This window comes from Lupinus angustifolius, unplaced genomic scaffold (assembly GCF_001865875.1).
Source record: "Lupinus angustifolius cultivar Tanjil unplaced genomic scaffold, LupAngTanjil_v1.0 Scaffold_25_331, whole genome shotgun sequence".
Classification (NCBI taxonomy): Eukaryota; Viridiplantae; Streptophyta; class Magnoliopsida; order Fabales; family Fabaceae; genus Lupinus; species Lupinus angustifolius.
In genome coordinates, this window is record NW_017720265.1 from 101,595 (window position 1) to 117,029 (window position 15,435).

Consider the following 15,435-nt stretch of genomic DNA (forward strand, 5'->3'; position numbering starts at 1 on the left):
AAGACTGAGATTGAAACTAAGAAGTGAAGAGTTAAAGTGCAGCGGATAATATTGCAGAAAATAAACAAGAATAAATCAAAAAGGTAAGAGAGAAGAGAGTACACAGATGTTTTATACTAGTTCACCTTCTTGTCCACCGAAGGCTACGTCAAATACTCTTGCAGCACAAGAGATTTTCCACTAAATATTATGAGTTGTAATTACAATATCTCACCCGAGATCTCTATGTACCTCACACACTCACTAATACTTATACTATGAGTTGTAATTATAATATCTCACCCCCAGATCTTTATGTACCTTAAACACTCACTAATACTTATATCCTTGGAAAACACATTTCCAAATAACTCTATGCCCTTTCTATTCACACCCTTGTGAAATAAAGTAATTACAATGAATGAAGAATTACAATGATGGCTTGGATTGCCTTTACAAGTATGAAATATAACAACACTTTCAATCCAATCAACTATTTTGTATACTTAGTAATAATGCTCTTTAAGTTTACAAAACTTTGAAACACTTTACTTCAAGCAACTCAGAAAAATAACTTTGAAAGTTTGAGTACAAGTTGGTAGAATTAAAATTCACTTAGAGTAATTGGTTACTCAAATTCAAATTTTGTTGGATAACTGATTCTCACTTATGTAACCTGTTACTCAAATTTCAGTAACCTGTACACAATATTTTGAAAAATGTTTTCATTTAAAACTTGAAATGTTTCAATTTCTTTTAAAATATTTTGAGCATTAATACTTTGGTATATTAAAGTGTATAGGATAGAAGTACCTATGAAGACTTAGACTAATTGTCTTGAAGCTTTAATCTTCTTGGTCTTCATCAAAAACTTATCATGGTCAGGAGCAAAGATCTTCTTCACATACATGAGTATGCATGTTACTATTGATTCATGCTTTTTTTTTTTTACTTTTCCTTTGAGATTGTTCAAATCGTACATTTGTTGCACCGGGTAGATGTGTAAACTAGAACATGAGTAAATTGTATGGATAAGGTATACAGGCTACTATATTACATTGTTGTTACTGTCGCTTGCAACAATTCTAAATGGCAGGAAATAATATTTACTGGCTGAGTCACGATCAAGTAGCTCTCTTTAAAACCTTTTGCGGCACTGCCCAAAATGCACAAACAAACTATTAACTACGTTGTTCCCAGAATAAAACAGTCCAGATCTATGTTATAAGATTCTTATTGTACTGTAAGAACTGATCTCGAATACACCCACAACAATATGGCTACTAGTGTCAATTCTCAAAATACCCACAATATGGCTACTAGTGTCAATTCTCGAAATTCACACAATTTGGCTGCCTATGTCAATTCTTAGTGTCACAGAAAGAAAGAGGGAGAAGATTGTCGGAAAGGCATTGGTGGAAAATATGAGGGAGAAAGAAAAAGTTGAATGAAAACGCACTCAACTTAGGGCAAAAAAATATGGAGAGAGGAGACTTCTATTTATAACATAGGATTTTTTCCAAATTCCTCTTCTCTCCAATATGGGACTTGAGAGTTGTTGTTTTTTTCAAAACTCTTCTATGTGAGAGTTTGAGTTTTTTTAGATTTCACATCCAAAAGTTTCCACTAATGAGTTCCAATAAACTAAGTTCCAACAATGATTACTAGTATAGTGATAATGTCAATATCAAATGTCAATACAACTGCCCGATAAAACATCTGAAAGAAAATTTAAGATATGAGTACCACAATATAATTAGGTGAAAATGATGGAAGTTTAATATTTATATACCGTTAGTATAAAGTTTTTTATGCTTACAGTATATTATTCATCGTTGATTTGTATTATTTTTCTTTGAGAGTCGATTATAGTTAATACATGAAAGTAGATAACATGCTCATAGTGTAAAAAGTAAAAACAAGTTACACTTTCAGTGTATACATATTAAATCCCTAATTAAATACAGAGACTTTATAGAAATGTGAAGATATTTAATACTACTATGCGGCAAAGGCAAAAATGAGAAAATCTGAAGTTTATGGTCCAAAATGACACAATTTTAAGACTATTTATTACATCAAATCAAAGGATTGCTCATAATTATCAATACTTCATAAGTTACATTCTTTAAATCTTGTAAGACAATGGAGTCAATTTTGTCTCTGTTTTCTTGAATGGGACTACGCCTATACTTTTTTATTTATCCTCAAGGAATAAAGATTTGTTGTCTTAGACGAATAAAAATATATTATATCAATTAATAATTTTATATATTCATTATTTAATTTGTTTTTGTTTCATTATTATTGAGTCGGAACATCATATTGCGATAGAATCTAGGACAACATATTTTTATTCATCTAAAAGACCTCGTCACTTCTTCAAGTTTTCCCTCTACGTGTATGAGCACCAATGAAGTAAACAAGAAGTTAGGCTCATAGGACAGCCAATAAATACCCTTCATTTGAACATAAAAAAACAAAATCAACATAAAACATTAAAAAAAACAATTTGACCGATGAAAAAAAATGTAATAGATGTTTTGATCCTAATAAAATGATAAGTCTCACAATAAAAGAAATGGAGTCTTTAAAAAAATTCAAATATCAATAATGAAATTAAGTTTATATGAGAATTCAACAATCCTTAAATTTATCTTCAGACTAGACAAATTTAATAAGTAAATTTTGAACTTTTTTAATATTGAACTAAGGAATCTAAGTACTATTTTCTTGAATGGCTAGGCCTATACTTTTTTATTTATCCTCAAGGAATAAAGATTTGTTGTCTCAGACGAATAAAAACATATTATATCAATTAATAATTTGATATATTCATTATTTAATTTGTTTTTATTTCATTATTATTGACTCGGAATATCATATGCGATAGAATCTAGGACAATATATCTTTTTTCATCTAAAAGACCTCAGCACTTCTTCAAGTTTCTCCTCTACGTGTATGGACACCAATGAACCAAACAAGAAGTTAGGCTTATAGGACGGTCAATTAATACCCCTTCATTTGAACAAAAAAGAAAACAAATCAACATAAAATATTAAAAAAAACAAATTGACCTATGAAAAAAATGCACACATACGTTTTGTTCCTAACAAAATGATAAGTCTCACTATTAAAGAAATGGAGTCTTAAAAAGAAATCAAATATCGATAATGAAATTAAGTTTATATGAGAGTTAAACAATCCTTAAATTTATCTTCATATAAGACAAATTTAGTAAGTAACATTTGAACTTTTTTAATATCAAACTGAGGAATCTAAATACTCTTCATTCTCTTAGGAAAAGGAAATGAACACGACCATTGAGAAAAATCACTACTTTAGAGTTGCAGTTCAATAATGCGTATTTTAGATGTATAACAACACTTTCATGTGCTTTCTGTTCGTCTGCAATAGTATATTGTCATGATTAACAATGCTTCTCAAACGCTGTTGTATTGAATATATACCATAGCGCATCACACAAAAAGCACTGTCATATATTGCATAAATACAACAGTGCATCGTACACACAACGTTGTCATATATGTCTTACATAAACATCATATTTTATAGGTATTATTAACAACACTTATTTTGCGCTATTGTATTGCATGTATATAACAGCGCATTAATAGAAAAGCGTTGTTGCATTATTCATAAATATTCTCAAAAAGCACCTTAATACAACAACCCAAAACACACATAACACAATTGTATTAAGCATGTACAACAATGTCGTCTATAAAAAAACGCTATTGTATTAATCCTTTACAACAGTATATGACAGGGCTTCCCCTAGAATTCACTGTTGATTTGTAGAAATTAATACATGCATATGCATTTATTAGCAACGCATATATTCTCAACAACACAGACACATTAATAGATGCTAAAAGTTTGTTTTATTAACATCAATACAATACAAACTATAAACTATGAATATCATACCATTTGGAACCTACTTGACCTAGTATATGACTTTCACAGCAAGAGATGATACAATTGAAGATGTAATTTGAATACTTTGCTCGTGTGAGGCAAATTTATGATTTTGAACCATTGGAGAACTATTTCTGATCTATGCCTATCATCTTGTCTATAAAGTGATAACTCTTTTTCACACTTCCCTTTTCTGTAGTTACTACATAGTCATCTTTTCAGCAATCAATATAGTCAAGATCACACTTCCCAACAAGATGGAAGATGAATATTTGATGATTGTCTTCTAGTATAGATTGAAAAGGAAATGGATGAAAAAATTAGTATGATTCAATTTTAGATAATTTTTATGTAAGAGAGATGGTCCATACTACTAATACAATACAATTAACATGATTGAACTTATTGTTAAGAATACCTAGTATGAAATTCAATAATAATATATTTACTCGATAATAAATTTTAGTTCTCAACACAATGTTTGGGCATGGCAGTCTCTATCAGCCCATGAGTAGAATCTAACATGTAGTTATTTTGAATATTAGTTTATTTTAAAAATTAAATATTTATTTTTTTAGAATTAATAGTAATTTTTGTGCGGATGAAATAATTAAATCTTTGTTAGATGAGCATGCATTACTTCTACAATAAAGTAATTAATTTGGAAAGAACTATATTTATGCGTTGGAATAAAGAAAAAAAGACAGAAATTTTTCACTGTTTGATTAATTAAATTATATATGAAATTTAATCTAATACCTATTACCTATAATTAACTTGCCAATATCTTAATTTTTAGTCTAATATCTATGAAAAGGAAATGATATTTTAAATTTAATCACCCATGATTAAATGATATTTTCAACGGTCCAATGGTAATTATTTTGCAAGCATACATGGTATCATTGGAGGTGTTCTTATTCCATCTTCTATATATATATAACTCCAGTAATTTTCAGTTGGAGATTATTACATTAAGCCAAAAACAAAACATATGCATACACTTCCACAGTTCTGTACCATGTTATGAAGCATTTATTTGGAAAACACATAGGAATGAACAATAATGAACAATAAGCTTATTTCAATACTATATATGGGAATAACAAGTTCAAAGGCTATAAAACTTGTGCTTATGTGATTATGTTGCAAGTAAAGGATGAAAAGCTATGGGAATCAGGTACAAGTCTTCTTTTCTTCTAACACTCACTCCAAATACCTCAGTCATGTCCAAGTCCTCATTTTTCATTCCATTGGGAAGCTTCCAATCAAAGTGATACAACAAGAATGCAAGTGCCATTTCAACACTCATTAAACCAAAAGTGTTCCCCGGACATATTCTTCTTCCAGCACCAAATGGAATGTACTCAAAGTTACTCCCTTTGTAGTCAATGGAGCTATCAATGAATCTCTCCGGATAAAACCTCCCTGGCTCAGTCCAGTAGTTTGGATCTCTTCCAATTGCCCAAGCATTGATTATGACCTTACTTTTGACTGGTATGTGATACCCATTAATCTCACATGCTTCTCCACATTCTCTTGGAAGTAAAAGAGGAGCTGCAGGGTGTAACCTAAGGGTCTCTTTGACAACTGATTTTAAATATTTTAGTTCATTAATGTAAATTTCATCAACCCTTTCTTTCTCATTAAATACCTCTCTCACCTCAGCTTGTGCTTTCTTCATTACTCTTGGATCTCTTATCATCTCTGCCATTGCCCAATCTATAGTGGTTGCTGATGTCTCACCTCCACCAACAAAGATGTCCTGAAAAGTAATACTAGTGAGGTTAAGCTAATACAAGCGTATCCAAAGAGACGCCTAAAAGAGATAAGCGTACATCATTCTATACTACAACATGGCAAATAGCGCACATAAAATTTCAAAAATTTCATGTGATGTACTAAACAATTGTTAGATGCAGTCACAATATTTTGGTTGCGGTGTGTGATTATATCAGGCTGAAGTGTAACCACATCGGGCCACACCATTCAAAAAAAATTAATTACAATGAATTACACTGGGAGAAGGCAGCAATCCACGTTGCAACAACCGCAATAACTAGAAACACAATTTAGAAAAGTGTATTGAACCTTTTATCTGAGTTATACAACAAGGATCAATAAATCTCAAGGTTTTGGTTGTTGGCATATGCAGGCAGTAAATCTCAATTGTTCCAAAACCTCAAGATTCAGACAATTACTGCCACAACCCACAACTTCAATTTTGGTTATGATATGGTTTGTACACTCCTAAATGCAGACTCACATTTAAAAAGTATTTGTAACATGTTATTATCCTTACCTGGAGTATAGCCTTGATATTGTTTTTAGTTAAGCAGATGTCTTGGTTGATACCATTCCCATCCTCAAATTTTAGGAGAACATCTACCAGATCTTCATCCACTTCACCTTGGTCTTCTTTGGCTATTGATTTTGCCTCTTTATGCTCATTGATGATGTTTTCCATTATCCTATCTTGTTTTTTATGCAACCTCTCAAGCTTAGGCCTAATACCACTGAAGATTTGAAGCCATCTAGCAGAAGGAAAAAAATCCCCTATGTCAAAACCTCCTGCAACAACTGTTGATTCTTTTTCCAATGATATGTATTCTTCTTGGCCTTTGAATTTCTTGCCAAATGCAATCCTTGAAGTTATTGTATATATTAATGAAAGTACAGCTTCAGTGAGGTTGAATGGTGATCCTTGCAATGAAGCAATCATGTTGATGAGATTGGTGAACTCTTCTTCTCTTATAGGCTTGAATGAGTTGATACGTTTTGTGGTGAAAAGCTCCGATGTGCAAATTTTCCTTAGTTGTCTCCAATAGTTTCCATAAGGTGAAAATGCTATATTTGTTGAATTATAAGCCAATAATTCTGAAGCTAGAGTTATAGGCCTTGATGCAAAGATAATATCATGAGTTGTCATTACCTCCTTAGCATATTCTGCTGAGGAAACAATGATGGTGAAGACCTCTCCAAGTTGTAGATGCATCAAGGGGCCATATATTTTGGCTAAGTCTCTTAATTTTCTATGTGGAGTGGATGTAAGAAGTTGTGGTATATTTCCTAATATAGGTAACTTCCATGGCCCTGGGGGTATATTTGGAGTTGAGTCAGTTTTTTTTAGACTCATACATAATTTCAGTGTCACAATTAGGAAGAGGAAAAAGGAGATAAGGGTTGGTAAGTTAAAGATTTCAGAAAACATACTGTTAAAGAAAGGTGGTCTGAATTCTAAAGACTTGGTTTTTTGAAAATATATAACGAGATGAGTGATGTAGAAAGAGATAGTGAAGTAGGTAAGAAATGTGACTCTAATTCTCCCACATACTTCTTGGATTTATTTTGTGGCCAAGAATGTTTCTTCCTCTTTTAAGTTTTGCCAAGGCAATAATGCTGCCGACAAATTGCCGTACCAACCTACAACTCTATAACTTGCTTGCCATGATTTCTTACTTCCTTCACTATTAAGAATGCATAGAACATTCATTATATTGCATGAGCTTTGCCTATAAAGGTATTAGCTATACCATGGCAAGAGCATCACAAGATCATCAAGTTCATATAGTGACATAGAGCATTGGCTTTACTTCATAGAGTATATTTTAGTGACAATTCTTATTCCATTTGAGAAAGTATTTGTGAGAAAATATTGTTTTTTGTCATCATTACTATAAGAGGATTTGTTGTACTCTCCCTTTTTATATAGTGAAATTTTGTTCTTGAGTGTCCGTGATTTTTTACCTCTCATACTGAGGGGTTTTTTCTATATTAAATCTCTTAGTGTTATTCTCTTGCTTTTTACTTATTTCTCTTTTGTTCCCAATTGATCTAATCTTGCGCTTATGCTTAGTGCTTCATCCCTAACTTGAAGGGATAGTTTCAAACTAAGACTGTCTCACTTTTGGTATTTTATTTGTGTATCAATCCAATTAAAAAGGACACATAATTAAAAAAATTATAAAAACAGAGGATAATTTTTTATATTACTTGGTGGAATGTGATTTGTTTGAGACATAGAGATATGAATTTTTGAGACATTTTTTTTCAGTTTATTGTTATAGTTTTTGGAGAGATATAACTTTCCCAATTTCTTATACCAATCCAATAAATGAGTGTACTTTATTGAAAAGGAAAATTCTAAAAACACAAGATAAAATTTTTATATTACTTGGGAAAAGTTTATTAGCTGATGATACGAGAATATAATAATTTTGGGACATATAATCCTTTATGTTAGTTTTCTGCTGCTGTCACTTGTAGTGCTCAATCAAAACTCTTCTTGCATGTGCATGAGTATGAGGGTTGTTGGTTTGACATAACATCATTAAATAATATCATTGTCGTGAATATATTTGCTCTGAATTGAGAAAAGAAAACATATTTTGTTAGAGTTTAAAATCTTTTACACTGTCAGTTCATCATCCACCATTGATTTGTATTACTTTTGTTTGAGAGTCAATGATGGTTAACAAATCAATGGTAGATAATTTATTGATAGTATAAAAAACATTTACACTGTCAATGCATACATATTAAATCCATTTTGTTAACAATGTTAATGTGAGGTGTATGTAAGTAATATATGTGTATTGATAGTATAATGATTTATATATAATAAATGTATCATTTACCATTAATTTGAATTACTTTTCTAAAGAGTAAATGATAATTAAATATGAATAGTGAATGATACAATGACAATATAAACTCATACAATATCAATAAATATGTTTTCTCTTAATTTTAACCATTAATTTAAAATATTTGTATGTGGCCTTTTGTGTAAAAATGTGCATTAATGCATGAGGCGTTCCTCTTACCTATTTTGTCATTCTAATTAACTAAAATTATAATATTTTTGTATATAATAAAAAAATTAATGGAAATAGAGAAAGTTACATACACTAGAAATATCAAATCACCAATTAATTTTCCTATTTTTTGTAACAAAAATATCATATCATATATATTCAATACAAAAGATATTATATAATTCTTCAAAATGATATATATAGTTTTCTAAGAATGCGGGTCGGTAGATAAAAAATGTTCATCAACATGTTAGTTAGTATAAAAAAGATAGATATTCTTCCAAGTAAAAATAGATAGTTTTCTATTATAGAATAAAATATCTCATCGTACTAGGAGATAATTTATCTCTTTAAATTCACTCATTATTTAATATGTGTTTTATTTTTTCTGTATTATTATAAAATGAGAAAAATAGACATACGTTATATAAAATAAAACATATCAAATAATTAATAAATTTAAGGAGATAAGTTATCTCGAAATAAACATTTTATTTTCTTCAGTTAACCTTTGACATACAATGTTAAGCTTACTCGATTCTTTTTCTAACAGAATGAAGAGTATTTTGACAACTCAATTTCATATGTTAGATTAATTTAATATTTAAGTGATTTATATTATAAAAAGTTACTAATTTGAATGATAGTACATAGTGATTGTGGTTGACAATAAATAGATCAAATTAGTGGGTGTGTATTATTAACTACATCCTCTCACTTCATGGGTAGTTTCCATGATAATAGATGAGTTATTTTTTTCAATAATTTCTCCTAAATTCTTCTATAAATAGGGACACTTAACTTATGTATTAGAAAAGCGTGTCATTTTTTATTATCTCATGAGTAGAAACACAAAGTGAGAATTAGAGAAGCATTATAGTAGTTGAGTAAGGAAAATGCAGTGTCATATAGAGAAGGAAGGAAACTAAGTTCTTAATCATCAAGGAACGCATAAAGGGAATGCAGAGAGGTGAAAACAAAGGCAACGAGAAAGTGGATCAGAAAGAGAAACTCAAATGGAACCATGTATTTTTTATGCTTTTTAAAAGTAAAAAACAAAATATATATTCGGAAAAATATACTTTACATCCTTGAAAAATAAAATATCTCAAATCCATTTCTTTCTTTTAACTTATCTTTCATTAAATCTTGTAATAGTCATCACTTTTTTATACAATATTTTTATCAATGATCGTGTTCATTTCTTTTTCCTAAGAGAATGAAGAGTATTTAGATTCCACACTTTAATATTAAAAAAGTTCAAATATTACGTACTAAATTTGTCTTGTGTGAAGATAAATTTAACGATAGTTTAATTCTCATATAAACTTAATTTCATTATGGAAATTTGATTTCTTTTAAGACTCCATTTCTTTTATAGTGAGACTTATCGTTTTGGTAGGGTCAAAACGTCTGTGTGCATTTTTTTCATCGCTCAAATTGTTTTTTTTTTAATATTTTATGTTGATTTGTTTTCTTTTTTGTTCAAATGAAGGGGTATTTATTGGCAGTCCTATAAGCCTAACTTCTTGTTTGGTTTATTGGTGTCCATACACATGGAGGGGAAACTTGAAGAAGTGTTGAGGTCTTTTAGAAAAATAAAGATATGTTCTCCTAGATTTTGTCGAATATGATGTTCCGAGTCAATAATAATAAAATAAATATTAAATAATGAATATTTAAAATTATTAATTGATATAATATATTTTTATTTGTTTGAGACAACAAATCTTTATTCCTTGAGGATAAATAAAAAAGTATAGGTGTAATTCCATTCAACAAAATAGAGACAAAGTTGACTCCTTAGTTTAATATGTTAGATTAATTTAATAATCTAAGTGATCTATATTATAAAAATTTACTAATTTGAATGATAGTACATAGTGATGGTAGTTGACAATTCATGAATCAAATTAGTGGGCGTGTATTATTAATCCCCCCCTCCCCCCTCATTTCATGGGTAGTTTTTATAATAGTAGATGAGTTATTTTTTCAATAACTCCTCCTAAACCCTTTTATAAATAGAGACACTTATACATTAGAAAAGTTTGTCATTCTTTGCTATCTCATGAGTCAAAACACAAAGAATTAGAGAGGTATTATAGTGGTTGAGTAAGGAAAATATAGTGTCATATAGAGAAGGAAGGAAACTGAGTTCTTAATACCAAAACCATTTCCAATAGTTAAGCTTTTGCCTATTTCATCATTTCCTGCTCTAAAGCCAAAGCCATTTTCCAAAAAGCCTATCCACAAACTACCACTTCCTCCCAAATTCAAGAAACCACTGCTACCACCTTTCTCAATATGCAGCAAAGATATGAATAAGTGTGTGGGATATGATATGTATCTGATACGTCGATACATATATTTTATAAAATATAGGATATGATACGTTCAGAGATATGTGTATAAAATAGTAAAAAATATATAAAATATGATAAAATTAAAAGTGTAAATCAAAATATCTAAAGTAGAAAATATAATGAAAACTGTAAATCATTGTCCTCCAAAATTCCAAGTATCAAAACTAGAAAATATAGTAGAATAATTCATAAATTGGTAAAAACATATTCTATCTTATCCTATTTTTTGTTTTAAACTTATCATATATGTATCTTCATCTTTATTTTTTTATTTTTATTGTTAATTTTTGGATATTCTAGGGATATGTATCCTTCACGAAACCAAATGTATCTGTGTCGGATACATATCCGACACCGATACGTAAGGGTGTTCAACGTATCTATACTTCAGAGATTGCCCAACTCCGTGAGACTCTTCCTCACTCTTCCTCCATTCTCTGTAGTTTCATGTTTAAATTTAATATTTACATTCCATGTCTAAGGGACTTATATTCAGCCACCACAAGATCAGTTTAATTGGCATTTATCCTATACTATCCATTTTGTGTATTGTATTGGAATGTAGTTTGATGATTTCACCTTAATAAGAATCAAAGTTTTATAATCGAGTGTGTTAATGGAAGAGTGATGATTCCCTGAAGATAAATGATAGTTTATGACTTTATATTTATATACAGATAATATAAGTGATGAAGGGTTTCATAGTCAATAATCACACAAATCTCGCCCCATTATCATTAGAGACAACCAAATCCTCTAGTTATCTACTAATAAGAATAGACTTACAAAATTAGGGATGGCAATAGGGGTAGTAGGTACGGATATGTTTTTCCATTCTCAAACTCACAATTTTTGTAGGTAGTTGTGCAACTAACAGATATTTACGGTATCCAACGAGTTTTTAATTTTAGTTGTATATTTATATACTTTATAATTATCACTATATAAAAATAATTATTACATGAATAATATAATGTTTATATGATAAATTATGATTACAGTCAAACAGACGTAATTTATTATGAAATAATAATAAAATATACTATATATAATATTAACGTAATAATAATAATAAACTATAATATATAAATATATAAATAAATTTAAAACTAAATTCATAAATTTGCGGGTACACACAGGGCGGGTATCGTAAAAGATGTTCTCACCTATAACCTATTATTGTGGATATTCATTGCAGATATTTCTACGTGTATCTATGGATCGAGTTTTCTTGAACAAAATAACAATAAAAGTACACTTTAATAAAATATCTTCAATGAAAAATCAATGACATAATTTCTTAGATCAAACACAATGTTACACGTGTAAAGGACAATGCAAACTGGCAACCAAATATCATGATTTAAGTGATTTGGTGGAGTTAAATGAAAAGGTGGGCTATGAAGAGAGTTTTTTTTTTTTGAGTATTCTATCTTGGTACTTTATTATTATTTAATAATTAGTTATTATTTCAAATGAATGCCAACAATAATAATACTATAAAACAAATGATAAAGAGAGTTTGTCATCTTATGTGTGAGTTGATGTATCAAGAGTTATCTTTGTTATATAGTAAATAGTAGGGTGAGCAAGACCCGACCTGGTCCATAGACTCGTCTCAACCCGATGACTTAGGGACTGGTCTGATCTGTCCAAATAAGTAAAAAAGGATAGACCCGAGTAAAAGGGATAGATCCGGTGTAAAGATGAGCATGCAACCATGAATCTTGATTGATAGAAAACTAATTAATTTTTAGTTTTTGTGTACTTTGTGTGAATTTCAACTTAAATTCCATTTTTCAATTAATAGCTAGTTATTGTATTCATTTTTTAGTAAACTTTTGAGTATTGACATGTTGTCATTTTACTTCTCATGTGTTTTTTATCATTTACAAGAACACTTCAGCTTATGTTAACACTTGACAGTTTAAATTGTTTTGATATTTTTAATGTCTTCTATAATTTTCAGTCACGTGATTGTGATAGTTTTTAGTTTGAAGGATGCAATTCATGGTTTGTAGTTTATATACTGATGTATGTAGGATGCAAGTTCTAGTTGAGTTTATATACAGATTGTGATAATTTTGATTATGATGCTTAAATATTTGAGAAAAAGAATCTACATTTATCATTTTGTCCTTTTCTAACCCGGACTCGTCCCTATTTTGACTCATCTTATTTTGGACTCGTTCCTTACGCGCCACATTCTATTCATGGACGAGTTTAAGTTTAAAAATTGATCCGATCAATATTTAGGAATGAGTAAGGGACATGCTTAACGCGTCCTAACCCGTCCCATGTTCACCCCTAGTAAATAGATTAACTTTAGTTTAATATATCTTTTATTTAGTTCTTTTATTTTTATATTTACATAGTGGATAAAATATCTTCAAGTACGAGGAGATAACTTCTCTCTTTACACCAGTTAGGCAATGACACATGACAATTTTTTACCTATTTTTAAATAAATAAAAAAACAAATAGTAAATTATCACAAATATTTATTAATGAGTGAGTGTAAAGAGATAACTTCTCTCTCCACATCAGGAAATACTTTATTTTCATTTAGGTAAACTAATATACAACCACGTGAAGTCGGTAAGAAACTATTAGTCCTTAAAATTGTTTTGGTAAACTCAAACTACAATCACAAATTGATTTTAGGAATTTTGGACCTCACAAGATTGACCATAATCCTTCTGTCCTCTTAGAAGAGAAGTGGAGATTGACGTAGTTCGGTAGAAAGAGAAAATACATTCTTTCCCAAATTTCACATTGGTCCCCTATATTTATATCCAAGGAGTTCGGTAGAAAGAGAAAAGAATATAATGATTAGGATTTTTAGTGATATTTCCTTTAGGATCTTTCAATGACATTAATGGTATTAGGGATTTATCCTCTTAAGATATGGAAGAGCTTACAAGATATTTATCCTTTAGACACAAAATGCCCATAAGGTTATCTTATAGATTTATATGTTAATATAATTTATGTTGAGATTATCTCATAGATTTCCCTATAATATGAGGAGATAAAGTTATACTTTATCATAATATTCATATTATGATTAATCTTGATTATATCTAGCATTTAATAATATTAGTACAAATTATTTTGGCCCTCTTAGATAAGTCCAATGTTTTAAATTGTAATGCAATTGTGGTTGCGGTTACTTTGATTATGGTCATTGTAGTCATTATGATGCTTATTGCGATCGTTGTGGCGTGAAATCATAAAATGATGTCACAAAATGCAAAAAAAAATGTTATCAATTATAGTAATATATGTAACCATTTTAAAAGTTTCATTATTGTTATTGAGACTTTAAATCATCTAAATTAACTATTTAAATTAGATTTATAATAAAAACAAAATTATGACCATTAGAAAATGAGACCTTAAACTCAAGCCTCAAATGTTATATTAAAACGAAGTAAAAAAATCAAAATTTCATTATCTAAAGTTTCTTAATTTTATCTATTTTGGGCCAAAATATTCTCACCCTTTCTTAATGTTTCCTTTTGACCCAATGACTCACACTTCCCATTGCTTTTCCCAATCCTCTGAAAGTGTGCATGTCAAGAGGAACACTTTGGAAAGCTCTCTTTATATGTTATGGTTTTGATGAGGACAACTTGTGCTAATAAGAGCTTGAAGATCACCAACAAATCAACATGCTTAAGTCTTTGATTGGTACTAGGCTTAGACTAGAAACTAGTTTAAGTTGAGTCTAAGGCTTAGGTCACCTAATACATATCTCATATGCATAAATCTTTTAAATCATTTCATCTTTGAGATATGTCATTCATAATATGTTCATGCATCACACAAATACATGTATATGTGCATTCTAGGCATAAACTAAGTGTTAAACATGTATGAATTAAGTGCATAACGTATTTGAGTTTTTGTATTTAAAAAATACACATGAAAATATGCTGTTAATCGATTAAGGCATTCGTTAATCGATTAACCTAACTGTTTGAAAAGTTGTTGAAACTGAAAAACTTGGAAAACAGAATCAGTTACGTTTTTGAACAACGTTAATCGATTAACCAAGGCTTTAATCGATTAACTGGGCTTCAGAACCGATTCTTTATAAACTGCGTTTTCAGAACTGATCTCATAAGTTGCATGTTGCATTTATTAGAGAGTTAGAGCATTTTTTCGTGATATTTGTTGCATCTAGTTGTTAGTGCATTTGTGAGTTTAGAAAGGAGAGAATTCTATGATTTAGGATTGAGTGGCATTTCATGATATATTTCTCATCATTCATCTCACATGTTCATGCATATTATTGATGCTTTTTGTGAAGTTTTTACATTCTGTAACT

At 29.7% G+C, this 15,435-nt stretch overlaps 1 protein-coding gene across 1 annotated transcript; it reads right to left on the reverse strand.

Annotated features, from left to right (window-relative positions):
- Positions 1-4,819: 4,819 nt before the first annotated feature.
- On the reverse strand, positions 4,820-7,154 carry LOC109338418 (cytochrome P450 71D11-like). Its single transcript, XM_019575652.1, has 2 exons — positions 6,225-7,154; positions 4,820-5,687 (listed from the first exon to the last, which is right to left on the reverse strand). The coding sequence occupies exons 1-2, from the start codon at positions 7,131-7,133 to the stop codon at positions 5,064-5,066; spliced, it is 1,533 nt and encodes a 510-aa protein (XP_019431197.1). The 5' UTR covers positions 7,134-7,154; the 3' UTR covers positions 4,820-5,063.
- Between the last annotated feature and the right edge of the window lie 8,281 nt (positions 7,155-15,435).